Genomic DNA, 17,962 nt, shown 5'->3' on the forward strand with positions numbered 1-17,962 from the left:
AGAGGCCTTATTTCCGGTGTGAATCACTGAATTAAGCCCAGATTCAATTAGTAGGTCATGACCATAAAATAAATAGGAACTTGTAAGTCAACAACTATGTTTGTTCCATTGATATATTAGGTCTGCTTTTGTGGCTTTAGACTGCAATAAAAAAACTGACAAGGGATCACAAGGACAGAAGAGCATCAGAAGAGCATTTATAATTTAATGCTTTTTAGAAGACACTTTTATAGGAGGGAATGTGTTACAGGTTTTCACTAACTCAAAGACTTGAAGGGAACACTAGCAAGTTTTCTCTCTTTAGGTGATGTAATAAGAACTGTATTCTTTCTCTTTTGTTTTAGAGTTTCATGCCAGAGGAGTTGGCACCTCAGCTTGAAGACGTGAGTGAGGATACACTTAAAAATCGAATCCACTTCAGAAAAGTAAAAGCTTCTGTAGACATGTATGATCAACTTCTGCAAGCAGGTATCAATCTAAAGCTGTAATCCTTTAAATCCCTGGTTAGTATGTGCCCAGCATTCTGTAGGTACGCTGACTTTGCACCAGCTGTTGAATCCAAGCTGTTAACATATTGGTATTTTCTAAAAAGAGCATCATTGAGGTTTGAGGAAAAGGAAGTGTCAGTCCTAGCTAAACTGGGCATTAATATATTGCATAGCAGTCCTTCTTTCATATGATAATTTTATCCACAAGATGCTGTCTGCACATTTGGCATCACTTTAGGCATTTTTTCTAGGTAGTTGAATAGAGATCCTATTAGTGAGCCTAATTAAAAATCACACCTATTGAATTTATTGTTCAATTGTGAGTCATTGCTTCTGAAAATCCCTTTGATTCAATGGGTCTACTCTTGTTGAAACTGCAATAGGGTTTAGATGATAGTGTGGTTAAAAAGACACATGTTTATCATTTGATAATGGCACATTTGAGAACGTACAACCACTTCTTCATCTTGGAGCTTAAAGATCAGCTCATAATATTATATTTGGTTAAGGCAATGTTTAGCTCAAAAACATCAAGGAATTAACAAGTCCATCTGTTTTTCATTTGCAGGAACCCCCATATCCTTGGAGACATCAAACAGACTTCTCGATCTTCTGTGTTTTTATGGAGATAGAGAATCAAATCAGGAGAATACTCACGGAGGTAACCGTGAAGTGGGAGACTTGGTAAGCAAGTGTGGGTGAGTAGTATATAGGTATATGGAGGTAGTTTGGCTTATAGATATTAGCCAGTATGTAAAAAAATTTTGAAAGGCTTTCAGTGCAGTGGATTAGTTACAGGACCCCTCAAAGATACAAAAAAGTGAATTCTCAAGTCCCTGTTTAGGGCAGCAGCTAGGTGGTGACAAGCCCTGGCTGCCAGGTTCACAACCAGTATGCCTTTTTTGGCCTTATGAAGCACATTCCGTCTTAATGCATTTCCATAACAGTTCTTAGTATTTTCTATTCGAAGATAGAATTAAAAATCTTGATTTTTAATTATTTTTTGTGTCTTGTTTCAATTAATTAGAATACATTAGTGTGCGTAAAATATATTTAGATCTCATTAATTTAAAGGGAACGTGTATTACGATACCCATGCCAGAAAATTTATACTGGTAACCTTATTTTTTCCAGGAAGAAACTCCTGAAGAAAATAGACAGAAAGGCAACTTTCAGAATACTGCTGATAGCTTTGGCATTAAATGGAGGTATCCGAATGTTGACAGCTCTTTCTTGAAGCATAAATCTGCACTCTATTAATGAATATTAGTATCTCCTGCCATTTGTCCCTATTAAGAGGTCTAGCCACATTGGAATAAGTGGCTTAACATAGCAAAGTCCTGTTTAATCTGTCTATAACTTCTGGATTTTTTAAAAAAAATCTATTTATTTATTTATTTATTTACAGTATTTATATTCTGCCCTTCTCACCCTGCAGGGGACTCAGGGCGGATTACAATGTACACATATATGGCAAACATTCAGTGCCAAAGACATACAACAGATAGAGACAAATAGTCAGAGGCTATTTAACTTTTTCTGGCTGCCAGGGGAGCTGTTGCTTTCATTGTCTATCTGCAACACAGATGAAGTACTTCCGCATTCCCCGCATGCTTTTGCTGGAGTGCTTTTCTGGAGTCTTTTTTTATGGCCTCGTAAATTTTGTTAAATTCGCCTCCCCACACATAGGTGGTACCTAATTTTCCTACTTGACAGATGCAACTGTCTTTCGGGTTGCAAAGGTCGACAACAAGCTACACAATTGGTCGAAAGCTCACTCCGACCCGGGCTGGCTTCGAACTCATGACCTTGTGGTCAGAAGTGATCTTAATGCAGCTGACACTCAAGACAGCTGCGCCAAAGTCTTAAATTTCTTAATTGTCAAGTACACTTCCAATGTGCAAAACATGTAAACTAAATGTCAGTGGGCAAGGAGAAATAAATTAACATATTTTTCGGCATACTAGATTATTGGGCGCATAAGATGACCCCCCCCCCCAACTTTTCAATTTAAATTTTCAATTTTTGGATATACTCACTGTATTAGAACACCCGTCTTGCCATCCCCTTCAGGCCCTGAGACCTCCTTTCCTGGGCCTTGAGGTGGCTTCTCCCCGCTACCAGCAGCCAGGCTCTGCCACAGCCAGCCAACCGCCGTGCTCATGACTTCCTGTTTGGGTCCAAATTATCACTTCCTGTTTTGGATCCAAACAAGATGGAGGCTCCTAACAGGCGAGGGAGGCGGGCAGCTGCCCTGCACCACTTGACTCCCACTGCCAGACTTCATCCTCATTGAAGTCTGGCTCTTCCATTTCATGCCAGCCTTGGTTGTCATGCGACGGAGGAGGAGGAGGGGGCTGGTTTAGAAGCAAAGGAGTGAGGGCCCCTGCCACTTCCAAAAAGCTGCTTAGCAACAGTTTCGGTGCTTCCATATGCACGAGGCTGAAGTGGGAGGGGAGAGGAGAGGGTGTGAATGAAAGCACCTTTCAGAGGAAGGTGCAAGTGGTGGGGAGAACAGATCCCCAGCTACTGTATTTCAGGGCTGCCTCACGCACGTCAGTCAGGTACACAATGGACCGAGGGGAGGGAGGGAGGAGAAGAGAACCTCCGTCTAATGGCACACAATGCACAGCCTGCATTGGCTGTTCCCTCGCCACCTTTCTCTGGGAGGCAAGCAGCTTTTTCTCCCTAAGAGCCGTAGCAAACTAGGATTTTGCGAGAGCAAACTAAGCCAGCACGAGCGATGCTCCGCCTCTTTCTCCGCCTATTTCCCTTTGCTAGGGCAGCGTTGCGAGCATACGCTCGTGCCGCAGCAAACTACTGGAATCTTGCACTCGGGCTTGCTCGGAAGCCCCGCCTTTTTTCCCCCCGAGGCTGCTCTCTCTCTTGCTAGCGTGCCTGTTTTCCATTGCAGAGGGCAGGGATGCGAGCGTACGCTCACAGTTGAATTCTGCCAACTGCGAGAGTACACTCGCATCGCTTCCCTAGCTAGGGAAAACAGGCACACTAGCAAGAGAGAGAGCAGCCTCGGGGGAAAAAAAGGCGGGGCTTCGGAGCGAGCTCGAGCACAAGCTCGCTCTCGCTTCCAGTAGTTTGCTACGGCTCTATGACCCGTCGCAAACTAGCCTCCTGTGGGAGCAAACCTTGCCAGCACGTCCCTGACGTCATGAGACTCCGCCTCTCGCCCTGCCCCTTTCTCAGCCTCTTTCTCCATGCCAGAGTGGTTTTTCCTTTGCTAGGGCAGCATTGCCAGCTTACTCTCTCAGTTGGCAGAATTCAACTGAGAGAATACGCTGGCAATGCTACCCTAGCAAAGGAAAAACCACTCTGGAACGGAGAAAGGGGCGGAGAAAGGGGTGGGGAGAGAGGCGCAGTCTCATGACGTCAGGGACGTGCTGGCAAGGTTTGCTCCCGCAGGAGGCTAGTTTGCGGCGGCTCTTACGTTGCTTGGCCAGTACCAGAGCCAGGCCACTCCCCCTTTTTGCCGAAGGGAGGGGGAAGAGGAGCAGGAACCGGGCTGGGCCAGGGAGTGCAATCGGGTGGTGCTCACACAAAAGTCGCTGGCGGCTGGAAGCAGTTGTGTTCCCTTCTCTCTCTGAGGACCTTATCTACCTCAAGGCAGCGCCACTTGGCTCCCGCTGCTGGGTTTCAGCCTCACTGAGAAACTGCTCCACTCCATGCCCGCCTCAGCTGTCAGTGCAGTGGAGGAGGAGGAGAAGGCCACGCAGCTGTCCGGCGAGTATATCGCCGCCTCCTCCACCGTACTGACAGCCGAGGTGGGCATGGAGTGGAAGAACCCCTTAGGGGGACTGAAGCCTGGAAGCGGGCGCTAAGCGGCACTGGAGGAGCGCAGCAGCTACTGTTGCTTCGGGTGCCCTGCTCCAGCACAGGGCAGCTACCCACCTCCCTCGCCTGTCTGGAGCCTCCATCTTGTTTTGGACCCAAATCAGAATGTGATTTTTTTTATACCCGACGTACTAGACAACCCCCAAGTTCAGCAAGGATTTTCCAGGCTTAAAAAGTTGTCTAATACACCGGAAAATACGATAGATCAGCCTCCAACAAAATGGAAGGCAACTTCTGGAATAATGCTAAATAGGGTCACGCACTTTCACAAAATTACAAGACTGAATTGATAGCTGACTGTGTTTCACAACAGCAACAACAGCAACAACATAATAATAGTAATAATAATAATAGTAATAAAAATTTATTTATACCCCGCTACCATCTCCCAAGGGACTCAGTGCGGCTTACATGAGGCCGAGCCCACAATACATCACAAGCAATACAAGTAATAACAATTACAAGGCGAAGCAAAATACGAATAGTAATACAAAGCAACTAAAATAAATCTCATACACAAATAGCATAAACATTGAACAGTGGCACAAAAAAATGTGGTGGAGATGCAGAATCATGCTTGTGTCCACATTTAATTGACTACATTTATATCATAGTGGCTAAAAATGCTACGTGCTTGCATATTTTTCACTGGCTACCTCCAGTGTTCAATCTTACCTTCTCTCTAAGTTATGAGGCTAACCATATACATTATGGCTTATGAGTGAATGAATAGGTTTACATGTGGTGATATGTGAACCGTGTGCTACATTAAGGACATAGCGATGTTTAATACAACTCGTGTTGAGAAAAAGGGGAGTATGAATAAACATCATAATAATGTGTGTCCATAAACGGTTTATATTTTATTTCAGTACATCTTCTGTCTACACATTTTACAAAACAAGTAAAAATGTATATTAATTTCAATCATGTTGTTTTCAAAATAACAGGGAGAACAACAACGCTGAGAGAATATTTAGCCTAATGCCAGAAAAAAACGCACATTCGTACTGTACAATGATCAGAGGGATGGTGAAGGTACAGTTGGAATCATTTTCATAGCACCTCTTCTGTTCTTTCCCCAGAGCAATAGACTAATATCAATTATTCATTTTCTTTTAATCCTTGCAGCATATGGCATATGCAAAGGCTTTTGATATGTACACTGACTTGCTGAATAATGGATTTAATGGTGAGTTTATGGCTGTTTGTTTTCCATTTTCTGTGCTATGTTACATATGGATTTGTGCTGAATGTAAATAGTCTGCTTCGAATGTGCTGACCCTTTCTCTGGGGTAGATATGGAATAATAATAATAATAATAATTAACAATTGGAGTAAATGGCTTACCGCATCTCCTTGTACGAACTTGCCTAGGTCCTTTGATCTTCAGGAAAGCCCTTCTCTCAATCCCACCTCCATCTCAAACATGGTTGGTGGGCCTTCCTTCTTGGTGGCTCCATGTGGAGAGAAAAAGCAGGATATAAACATAATAACAATAATAATAATAATGTCAGTGTGACATGTTTCCTTTGGTATTTGGATTACAACTTTACCTTTAGACAGTTTGGATATTCTGTTGGCAGCAATGATGATTGGCGCAGGGGTACGGACCTCAGCTAGATCATGGGAGCTGAGTGTGAGTTTTCAGTGTCTGGCGTCGCTGGCATGTGGCTTGCTTCCTGGACAGTAGCTCACACGAGAATGTTGCCTTTTGCTGAGCTGCCCTAGAAATACTGTATATACTCGAGTATAAGCCTAGTTTTCCAGCTCCTTTTTTAGGCTGAAAAGGCTCCCTTCGGCTTCCACCTGTCACTAAGGAGGCTGTTCAGGTCATGAACCGGTGCTTGGCCGCTGTCACGGACTGGATGAGGGACAACAGATTGAAACTAAATCCAGACAAGACAGAAGTACTCCTGGTCAGTCGTAAGACCGAACAGGGTACGGGGTTACAGCCTGTGCTGGACGGGGTCACACTCCCCCTAAAAGCACTGGTACGCAGTCTGGGAGTTCTCCTGGATTCATCGCTGAGCCTGGAACCCCAGGTTTTAGCGGTGGTCAGGGGAGCATTCGCACAATTAAAACTTGTGCGCCAGCTGCGTCCGTACCTTGGGAGGGCTGACTTGGCCACGGTAGTACACGCTTTGGTTACATCCCTCTTAGACTACTGCAACACTCTCTACGTGGGGTTGCCTCTGAAGACTGCCCGGAAGCTGCAGCAAGTACAATGCGCGGCAGCCAGATTACTAACGGGTGCGGGGTACAGGGAGCACACCACTCCGCTGTTACTCAAACTCAACTGGCTGCCAATTAGCTTCCGAGCACAATTCAAAGTGCTGGTGTTAACCTATAAAGCCCTAAACAACTCCGGCCCTGTTTACCTCTCCAAACGTATTCTCCCCTACGAACCATCAAGACCACTAAGATCGTCTGGAGGGGCCCATGCTCTTGTTCCCTCCGCCTGCACAAGCATGGCTGGTGGGGACGAGGGACAGGGCCTTCTCGATGGTGGCCTCTCGACTTTGGAGCTCCCTGCCATTAGAGATCAGAACTGCCCCCTCCCTCATGATGTTCAGGAAACTAACAAAGACCTGGTTGTGGAACGCGGCATTTGACAACCGATTTAATTCTTTGCCCACATGAAAGGAGGAGGATGAATGGGATTGTGATGGTGTCGGACGATTTGGCTCTTTTAACTGGGATGATAATGTTTTAACGTGTATAGCGCTGATATTTTAATCATGTAATTAAGTGGCATTGTGTTGTTATTGTATATTTTTTGTATGTTAACACATGTTGTGAACCTGTCCGAATCCCTCTTTGAAGGTGAGAGGGTCAGTATATAAAACCTCAAAATAAATAAATAAATAAATAAATAATACTGCAGTCAAGGTTATTTATTATTTTTCTCTGTTATCAGCATTATTTTATTACATTTATTTTACGCTATTATTACATTTACAGTATTTTACCCTATTATTATTACATTTATTATTTTACTCTATTTATTATTATCATTGCATTTATTAATTTACTTAATTATTGCATTTTTTATTTTACTCTATTATTATTGTTATAATTGCATTTCCATTATTTTACTCTATTATTATATTTATTATTTTACTCTCTTTATTATTGTTGGAAGGATACGTAAGTATGTTTACATTAAAGATGGTTAGAATAATTATTTAATCAGAGTTGGACAGTCTTATCTTAAATTACAGTCTTATGTAAATATTCAAAAACATTTCACCTCCTGATGCCTCAATTAATGTAATTTTATTGGTTATCTGTTTTTATTTTGAAACTTACCCATAGCGCCTGCATTTCCCACCCTCGGCTTAAACTCGAGTCAATACGTTTTCTCAGTTTTTTTGTGGTAAAATTAGGTGTCTCGGCTTATATTCGGATCGGCTTATACTCGAGTATATATGGCAATAAGTACAGTAGAGCTGCTTTGAGTCCCAAGGGCAGCAGATAAATGCAATAAATGAAAACAAATGAAGACATTGTATTCATCTAATTGACTTTTTCATTCTTTTCAGCTGATGTGTATACGTTCAATGCACTAATTTTAGCAGCTGCAGAAGTGAAAGAAAAATATACAGAAAGATGGGAGCTTGTTGAAGTAAGGAATTGTATACTGTACCAGGCTGTAATATATTTTTGCCTTTATCTTGTGGCTTTATATCCATCTTCATTATTGTCATACAGTATTTCTCAGATGAGCATTATGTTACCCAATTTTTATTAAACTGATAAAAAGTAAAGGTTTCCCCTTGACTTTAAGTCTAGTTGTGTCTGACTCGGGGGTGGTGGTGGGGTGGTGGTGCTTATCTCAATTTGTAAGCCGAAGAGTCGGTGTTCTCCGTAGACACCTCCAAGGTCATGTGGCTGGCATCTGATGTTACGAAATGGAGCAATTTCCTTACTGTATTAATGTTTTTATTAGGTTTTTCAAAAAGATACAAAAACCCATCCCTGTAACCCCAGCTTTTAAAAATAAAAATTAAAAAATACATAAAAGATATTAAAAGCACAGTTGATTGCTCCCCATTCAAACCATGGCATTAACAAAATGTTATACTGTAGTATTCTTTTTAAAAAATAATTTTTATTGATTAATATAAACAGAAAAAAATAAAGTATAGTTAAGGAGAAGAAAAAATGTATAGAAGGTTATATGTTTTCCCATGGAAAGTGGGAGAACAGTGCACTGATAAGATAGTAGGAAAAAGGAAGAGAGAAAAAATACATAGATAAAAAATAATATATGTGTGTGTGTGTGTGTATACCATAAAGTAAAATAAAAAAATGAGAAAAAAAGAGAAAAAAGTGTAGATTTGACTTCCATTCTTGTTCATAGCAGTTCATCATTTTATATATATATGTGTGTGTGTGTGTGTGTGTGTAAGTTAATCTTTCTCTCTTTTTATAGAGAGTGGCATCTTTCTTTTTTCTGTCCCTTGATTTTTATCCCCCCCCCCCCAATTCCATCTCATTCATCTTTCAATTCTTTTTTGAGATATTCTTCAAAAAGTTTCCCTTCTGTTTGTTTTATAAATCTTCCTGTATTTTTCCTTAAAAAGAAAGTTAATTTGTCCATGTCCTTTATCTCCACCTCTTTCTCGAGCCATTGTTCTTTCAACGGTATCTTCTCACTTTTCCAGTATTTTGCAAAGGCCATTCGTGTTGTTATAATGTACTATTCTAATTGTTTTTACTCTGCTAAATGTAAACACATGTGGTTAAAGTTAATACCTACGTGCAGGTGATATCAATACAAACAAATGTATTCACTAAAATTCAGTTCTTATAACTTCATTTTTTATTTCCCATCTCAATATCTTTACATTATTCATTATTATCTAGATTGACCTTACTGTATTTCAACAATTTCCCCTACAATGTTGGGAAAAGGGTTGGGATGGAAAGATACTGCATTTTGGTTTTTTGATTTTTAAAAAGTCAGCCTAGTGATATTTCTGATTTATCTTGGTTCAAAGGACTTGTTAAGACAGATGGCTCAACAGAAGATACAGCCAAACCTGTTAACTTTTAATTCTGTGCTGAAGGCACTGAGGCGATGTGGTTCTTTAGCCCGGAGTATGGCCCTCCAGACCCTTAGTGAAATGAAAGCACTAAATATAGGTAAGAATTTTCTACTGTCTGTTTAGATTATTTCACCATAACTTTCAAAGAGGCAAACATTTAGGGATGGGATGTATGACTCTTACAAGGTATATGATTGTGACATTCATATGTACAATTTTTTTTTGTCATGTCAGGAGCGACTTGAGAAACTTCAAGTCGCTTCTGGTGTGAGAGAATTGGCCGTCTGCAAGGACGTTGCCCAGGGGATGCCCGGATGATTTGATGTTTTTATCATCCTTGTGGGAGGCTTCTCTCATGTCCCCGCACGAGGAGCTGGAGCTCATAGAGGGAGCTCATCCTCCTCTCCCCGGATTTGAACCTGCGACCTGTCGGTCTTCAGTCCTGCTGGCACAGGGGTTTAACCCACTGCACCACCGGGGGCTCCTATATGTACAATTGAAACAATGCTGCTTATAAACATTGCACAACCAAAGTTGTGGAGCTATGTCTATCCTGTGCTCAGGACTAGAATTAAAATGCTGTTGAACTGTAAACATTTTATTACTGCTTTGCCTTCCACAGTATTCTTACAGAAATAGCTCGATATATTTTTCTTATGACCTGTTTCTATCATCCTCACATGTTTTGTTCTGGATTTTTCAGAACAAAAATGTGTCAGATGTGTCCGAAAATGTGTCAGATGGAAAGCAACCAAATATTTTTTCTCCAGAAAAAAAGCCCCTTCATGACCTTGAGTAAATGAGTACCACAACAGTGGATTTGCTGTTTTGTTAGTACTATACATGCTTTATTTACTTAGTATTTTGAACCAGGCTTTCCACCCGGTTAAATTGATGCAATGACATGATTTAGAATTGCTGTTCCAGGGGGGTGGGGGGAATGGGGGGAGAGGGGGGGTTGTTGGGCGATACATAATTAAGGAATGTATAGAATGTCATTTAAGGAAAAATTACTTTTGGAATAATGTTTATTGAAATAAGTCCTGTATGGCAAAAATTTTGTTGATTGTTGGGATGTATCAAAATTTTAAAAAACATGCTTTATTTACTCTATTTGTATTTTATTTTATTGTAATTTGTTGTTTGGGCTTGGTCTTATGTAAGCCGCCCTGAGTCCCCGTTGGTGGAGATGGTGGTGGGGTATAAATAAACATTATTATTATTATTATCATCACCATCATCATGATCATCATCCTATAGAACAGCAATTTTCTTATAGGATTCATTAGCTATGTTTTTTTTGGGGGGGGGGGGTGGGCAGGACAAACCCAAAGCTTCATAATTTGCATGGGAAGATTGACATATGCCAACAACATACTTAACCCTTCCAGTGCCCGTTCTTTACTACATATATTTTCTTTCTCTCTGGGGAATATTTAATCCTCCTTCTCCCAGCCCCATTATTAGGCTTTCACACAGATGTACTGCGTAACAGAGTTTTCTTAATAGATAACTTGTGTAACTGAAATATGGATTAATTCATGTCTGTTTGTGCTTGGGTAAATTTAAGATGAAATGATTCAAGAGATCTCTGTTTATTTCAGAACCCAGCCTTGCAACATTTGACCATCTCCTTGCAATATTTTACAGATCAGGTATGTAGTCTCTAGATCAACATAAAAATAGTCAACTTCTTTCCTTGGTCTTATAAAAGTCTCAGTTTGATTTTTTACTGTTAGAACAGCAGCTTTTCTCCTGCTTTACAGCTTATTCAATGAATATGAAAATCTTTCTACATGCTTTTCCTGAATATGGGCATGTCTTCTTGTGTGCCTTTCAAGCTGTTTCCTTCTTACGGTGAATCTAAAGTGAACCTATCACATGATTTTCTTGAGAATATATGACTTTCCTAAAGTCACCCAGTGGGTTTCTGTAGTCAAGAAGACTGGGGGGAAAAACCCTGGCTGTCAGGAATTTCTTATACCATGACATAATTATGTTAAATTAAAAAGGCATATGAGTCATGAGCCACAACCCCCGTTTTAATGAGGCCTCCTCCTCAAATAATCTGCTTCTCCTTTATCTCACCCGAGTTTTTAAATCAGCATTTAATTAGTTTTTCCTTTTAACTATTACATGTAACCCGCCCATTGTCACTGTGATTGTGTTTATTGTAATTTTATATCGCTGTGCATTTATATGTTTTATGCAATTATGATGTTGTTTATTGTTTGCGTTTTCAGTTTTATTCTGTGGTAATTTGTTGTTTGGGCTTGGCCTCACGTTCCGAGTCCCCATCGGGGAGATGGTGGCGGGGTATAAATAATAATAATAATAATAATAATAATAATAATAATAATAATTATTATTATTATTATTATCATGGTACAGTGTTTTGCTTTCTTAAAAATGAAGTGTTGCACTATTGAATTGTCATTCCTAGATTTTACAATATAGTAATTAGAATATTTTAGTTATAATTGCTCTTAGGACAAAAGTGAGTTTTCCCTGATGTCTCCTATTTCTTTTTAAACTCTGAAAGCCACTGTTAATATATAGATCGAATGATTGTTTCTAAAAATGCCACAAGAAATCTTAGCATTGCTGCCTTCTATAAAACCTTCCTAAACTTGTAAGGTAAATGACAGCCTAAACAGTCAGTGGCCACCAGCAATTACTGTGGTGTGAACAAATCCTCAATCAACATTCTGGGAAGGAAAATATATCTACTTGCCTTCATGGCCCCTATTCTGTGGCAATTCTTACTACAGACTAGTTTTGCTTCATGGAAGGTGGAGTCTAGCATGGGTTACCTTTGGCCCTCCAGAAACTGAACTATAATTTAGTTTAGAAGAAAAGCCAGAGTGTAAATAAATATCAGCCCATCAGTTCCTCTAAGATGCTATGGCAGATGGGGTTTGCAGTCCTATACCATCTGGGGTTTTTTTCTTTTGGGGGGGGGGGGGAGACTTGTCCCATGGAGTTCTTTAGCATTTATTCCTGCCTCCTTTTTTGTTTTTCATCTTTTTTTTAAAATAATCTTTATTCACATTTTTCATATACATATGATTAAAAGAGAGCAGTAGTTAAAAATAGATCAGTATAGAGGATCAGAAAAAGTAGGAGGGGAGTAGAAGAAAAATGAAGAGGAAAGGAGAGTGGTTGGGAGATAGACTTGGGGAAGTATGGGGTGGGTAAGAGTGAGGATATAAAAAAGTCAAAGAGGGGAAGTGTAGAAAGTGGATTAAAAGTAATAGAGACAAAAATCGGGGTTTCCCCCTTCCTTCGGCCTGTCTTCCGAGTATCCTTAGCGAGGAGTTTCCTTTTCTTTCCTTCTTGTTTTATTGCTTTCTTTTTTTTCCCTATTTGTTCAATTTCTCGCTTGAGTCTTGGAGATATATTTTCTCCCATCTTTAATTTCTGGATCATTTCTCTTTGAAGTATTCATCTATTCTTGTCCAATCTGTTTCTTTTTCTATTATTCCTTTGCTTTTCTGGATTAGATAACTTAGTCTGTCCATGTTCTTTACCTCCATAAGTTTCGTCTCCCATTCGTCAATTTCCGGTATCTCTTCCTTTCTCCAATATCTGGCGTAACATATTCTCGCCGCTGTTGTCGCCAAGAATAGTAATTTGTCTACATTCCTGTCCGTTTCCTCTTTTGTTATTCCCAGTAAGAATATTTCTGGGGAGAGTGGAATTTTAATTTTCATTATATGTTGTAATCTTTTCTGGATTTCTTTCCAAAATTTTTTGGCTTTTTTGCAGTTCCACCACATGTGGTAGTACGTGCCCGTTGTTTCCCCACATTTCCAGCATTTGGTGTTTAAGTTCTTATAAAATTTTCCCAACTTCTGGGGTGTTAAGTGCCACCTATAGAATAGAAGCAATAACAAAAAACATCCCCAAAAAGAATTTGGCTACAATTGAGAAGAAATGGAATATCAAAATAGCATCAAAAATAAAATATCTGGGAATTATTATCTCGCCAAATTACGCACAATTTCTTCAAAATAATTATACAAAAAAATGGAATGAAATCAAACGAGATCTGGAAAAATGGAAAAATCTAAAATTATCAATATTAGGCAGGATAGCATGTGTTAAAATGAATATACTACCAAAAATGTTATTCCTATTTCAAAATTTACCAATCATAAGGAACAAGAAAGGCATAAACCAATGGAATAAGGATATAAGGAAATTTATCTGGCAGAATAAGAAAAATAGAATAAGCTTTAAAAATATAACTGATGAGAAAAATAGAGGGGGATTGGCAATGCCGAACTTAGAGATATACGCAGAAGCATGTGCGCTAACATGGACACTCGATTGGATTAGGCTAGAAAATGAAAAACAGTTAAATTTGGAAGGCCACGACCTTAGGAAAGGGTGGCATGCATATATTTGGTACGGGAAAAGAAAAATAGAAAAGGGCTTTGGAAACCATTTCACCAGGTCGGCGATAATAAAAACGTGGGAGAAGTATAAAGAAAGAATTTACAATAAAACCCCGCTATGGGTATCACCCCTAGAAGCCTGTCAAAGAAGAGAGCTGGGATGGATAAAGTGGCCCTGCTACAGAGTAATAATGGAAAAAAAAGACCAGGAGATGCACCTAAAAACCCAAGAAGAAATAAAGAAATTATACCCAAACGTAACGTGGCTGCAATACAGACAATTAAAAGAATCTTTTATGTTGGATAAAAAAATTGGCTTCATGCAAGAAGACAACATTTGGGACAAAATCATAAGATCCAGGAAAAAACCAATATCTTTAATATACAAAAAATTATTGGAGTGGAATACGGAAGAAGAAAGAATAAAAGATTGTGTGGTGAAATGGGCCAGTAATATAGGGAGACCAATAAATTTGGCAGAATGGGAAACCATATGGAAAAAAAATTAAAATATACAAAAGCGTACGATCTAAAAGAAAATTGGCTTAAACTATTCTGTTTAGCATCTTTTTTAAAACTGTTGAGGACTGTTGGTAAGTGGTATGAAGTTTAGTGTCATCGGTATCTTCTTATCAAATCCCCCAAATGCTTTAGGGCTTTTTGATAACTAGATTGTGAATGTTACTGGAAGCTTAAGATTGGACTACCGCTGTTGAAGCTTTGATTACTTTCACATTAAACTATTGTGATATGCTTTAAATAGGTCTTTGATAATGGTTCGGAAGATTTTTGATTAGTGTAGGCTGTGTCAACCTACATGTTCTGGTTGGACTACTTTTCTCATATATAGTCTTTAAAAGCTTTAAAGGTTAGGATCCTGATTTTCTCAGGAAACCTCTGGCTTCTCAGAACTTTGTCTCTTTGTCTACTATGTAACATTTCAAGAGAAGTTTGGTCTCATTACTGCCACCTTTTCATATCTACTGAAGTTGACTTCTGCATTTTTTTAAAGTTCCACTGAAAGTTGGGGTATAAAAGTATTAAAATGTCCAGTGTTTTTGGGACCAGTTTTATTGATGGGTGTTGTGTGTACATTTTCTACTCTTACATTTTCATGTTGGTGTGACATACAGCAGCAAAGAAGTCAGCCACCATCTGCACTTGCATGAACAAGAACTACCGTATATTCTGGTGTAGAAGACTACTTTTAAACCCAAGAAAATATTCTCAAAAGTCAGGGGTTGTCTTATAGGCGGGGGTCATCTTATACACTGGAGTAGCCTTATGGATGGGAGTAGTCTTATACACTGGGAGTCTTATAGAGTGGGTGCTGAAACTTCCAATCCGGATTGGAGAATCTGTCGTTGCTGCATATTGTGGGGAGAGCTCAAAAATGGCAGTGGCCGCATCCCTGCCGTATGCAGCAACTGTATGAAAGCATTAAGGGTGACGCTGTACATGTACGGTAGAAGAAAATCCATTCATCAGGATTCGTGTACTTAATGTGGTCCCGATGGTGAGGTGAAGGGGCGCCTCACCGGGAAGGTGTAAGTGAAGACGGAGCAAGCTGCAGGTGTCCGGGGTGCCCGGGGCATGGGAAAAAGAGATAGAGTGGCTCTGGGCCCAGAAAAACACAACTCTTTTACCTGTCTGGCCCGCCCTTGTATCCTGTTACTGTACCTCCTCCTCTGCCTCTCAGATCTCGCTCCTGACTGCAGTGAAGTGGTGCAGGTGCACATGTGCAAGATCTGAGAGACAGAGAAGGAGGTACAGTAATAGGAAAATTACAATATTGAAATCAAATCTGATGCTTTAAAAAAATATTTGGTGTGTGTTGGAAGAGAGGTAGTCTTATACGGTGAGTATATCATAAACTATATTTTAACTGGAAAAGTTGGGGCTCATCTTATACGCACAGTCGTCTTATATGCCAGATTATACGGGTAAACAGAATAGTTGTGAAAATAACTTATGTCTTATTTTGCATTTTATCTGTTGCACCATAGGAGAAACACATTGATAGAAGGAAGATATAATCTCCTGTCTTTCTTTTATTTCACAGCCATGTCTTCTCGAGGCCAAACAGAAATTATCTATGAGGTGTTAGATGAAATTGAGGGAAAGAGTTTTTACCCTCAAGACCCAGATGATAGTATGTATTTCATTCTTTATTCTGTTCTACCTTTGTGATGTGCAGGAATAATATATATGGCAGAAAATAGCTTACTATAACTTAGTAGAAATGGAACAGTTTTTGGTAACATTCCTCAAAATCAAGATTATATATAGCATCATGACAGAACATGCTATTATTTGGTAATGTGAGAAAATATTTGCTGATGGGTAATGTGAGAGAATATTTGCTAGCTAGATTTACATGCTTCACTCTGCATGGTAACTGAAAACCTCCAGTTCAAAAGTATTAAAACTGTGTGTGGTTGCTTTGTGTATGTGGATAGGCATTATTAGCAATGGTTAACAATTAACTTACCTAACTTGAAACATGTTTGCATTACAAAAAAACCCCTTATTTTATCAAACCATAGGAGTCAGTACAGGTAGTCCCCAAGTTACAAACATCTGACTTACAAATGACTCCCAGTTAAGAATGGGATTGAGACAACAGGAAGTGAGAGAAATCTACCCCTAGGAAGCAAAATTCACTCCTGGGGAAGTTATCATGGGGAAAAGGTGTCTCAACGGAAGATTTATCACAAATCCTTGTTTCGACAACAAACCATTTTTCCAAAATCCAGTTGTCAAAAGAAGCAACACCACAGGGGTGTTAACCCTTCCCTATGCAATCCAAAGGTTACACTTAAAAACTTTATCTGTTCTGACATACAAACAAATTCAGCTTAAGAACAAACCTATAAAACCTTTCTTGTTTGTAACTTGGGGATTGCCATAAGTGTGGTGTTACTGTATATACTTGAGTATAAGCCTAGTTTTTCAGGCATTTTTATAGGCTGAAAAGTTCCTCTCGGCTTATACTTGGGTCAACGTTATTTAATATTTTACTCTGTTATTATTATTTTTATTATATGTATTATTTTACTCTATTTATTATTATTATTGCATTTATTATTTTACTCAATTATTATTACATTATTATTTTACTTTACCAAGGACGAGTGCATGAAGTCACAAAGAGTCGGAAACGACTGAATGAATGAACAACAACAATTATTTTACTTTATTATTGTTATTATTGCATTTATTATTTTGCTCTATTATTACTGTTATTATTACATTTCCATTATTTTACTCTATTATTATTATTATTATTACATTATGTTACTCTCTTTATTCTTATTGGAAGGATACATAAGCACATTTACGTTGAAGAAGGTTAGAATCAGAGTTGGACACTTTTATCTTAAATTACAGTGTTAGGTAAATATTCAAAAACATTTAACCTTCTGATGCCTCAATGAATGTAATTTTATTGGTATCTGTTTTTATTTTGAAACTGACCAATAGCTGCTGTATTTCCCACCCTAGGCTTATACTCGAGTCAATACATTTTCCCAGTTTTTGTGGTAAAATTATGTGCCTCGGTTTATATTCGGGTCGACATATACTCGAGTATATACGGTATTCTGGCTTGACTGTTTAATCAGAGTTGGATTGCTTGATTTGCTGTGTTGTTGAGCCCTGCAGACCTGTCTAAGTAATCTTTAGAAGCCTAACACATGTGTATCTTCTGAGTTGGTAGACATCTAAATTAACAGTGGCTGTTCTTTCCTCCTTTTCAGTTTACTTCTTCGCAAATGCTATGAGAATAGTAAGTGATTTTGATGTCTGCTATTTCATGCTTTAAATGTGAATGTATGTTTCCATAGCTTTCTAGTTACCTGTGATTTCTACAAACTTGTTGATCTGTTCTGCTCTTTGGAGCTGTAGCAACCCACTTCCATGCATAACTCCTTTTTTCCCCATCATCAGCTTTTGTTCCTTATAAATGATTACTGTGTCCTTCCCTAACTTGGTGGCCTCTAGATATTTTAGATTTTAATTCACATCAATCTCTGCTAAAAATACCAGTGGTTTGATTTTTTTTTATGTCAGAAGTGACTTGACAAACTGCAAGTTGCTTCTGGTGTGAGAGAATTGGCCGTCTGCAAGGATGTTGCCCAGGATGTTTTTGATGTTTTACCATCCTTGTGGGAGG

General features: G+C 39.2%; 1 protein-coding gene and 1 non-coding gene across 2 annotated transcripts in view; both read left to right on the forward strand.

The window, feature by feature from the left end:
• The window catches only part of PTCD3 (pentatricopeptide repeat domain 3), a 41,996-nt gene that overhangs the window by 9,801 nt on the left and 14,233 nt on the right, over positions 1-17,962 (forward strand). Inside the window, exons 7-16 of the mRNA XM_067470117.1 lie at positions 345-468; positions 1,057-1,172; positions 1,623-1,696; positions 5,285-5,372; positions 5,466-5,526; positions 7,880-7,962; positions 9,341-9,485; positions 10,993-11,043; positions 15,851-15,940; positions 17,547-17,575. Of these exons, the coding sequence (XP_067326218.1) occupies positions 345-468; positions 1,057-1,172; positions 1,623-1,696; positions 5,285-5,372; positions 5,466-5,526; positions 7,880-7,962; positions 9,341-9,485; positions 10,993-11,043; positions 15,851-15,940; positions 17,547-17,575 (861 nt within the window). The remainder of the gene's footprint in view (positions 1-344; positions 469-1,056; positions 1,173-1,622; positions 1,697-5,284; positions 5,373-5,465; positions 5,527-7,879; positions 7,963-9,340; positions 9,486-10,992; positions 11,044-15,850; positions 15,941-17,546; positions 17,576-17,962) is intronic.
• LOC132769683 (small nucleolar RNA SNORD94) lies at positions 5,917-6,060 on the forward strand. The gene has a single exon (XR_009631865.2). It is a non-coding gene; the product is annotated as a small nucleolar RNA SNORD94 (small nucleolar RNA).

Source organism: Anolis sagrei, chromosome 6 (assembly GCF_037176765.1).
Source record: "Anolis sagrei isolate rAnoSag1 chromosome 6, rAnoSag1.mat, whole genome shotgun sequence".
Classification (NCBI taxonomy): domain Eukaryota; kingdom Metazoa; phylum Chordata; class Lepidosauria; order Squamata; family Dactyloidae; genus Anolis; species Anolis sagrei.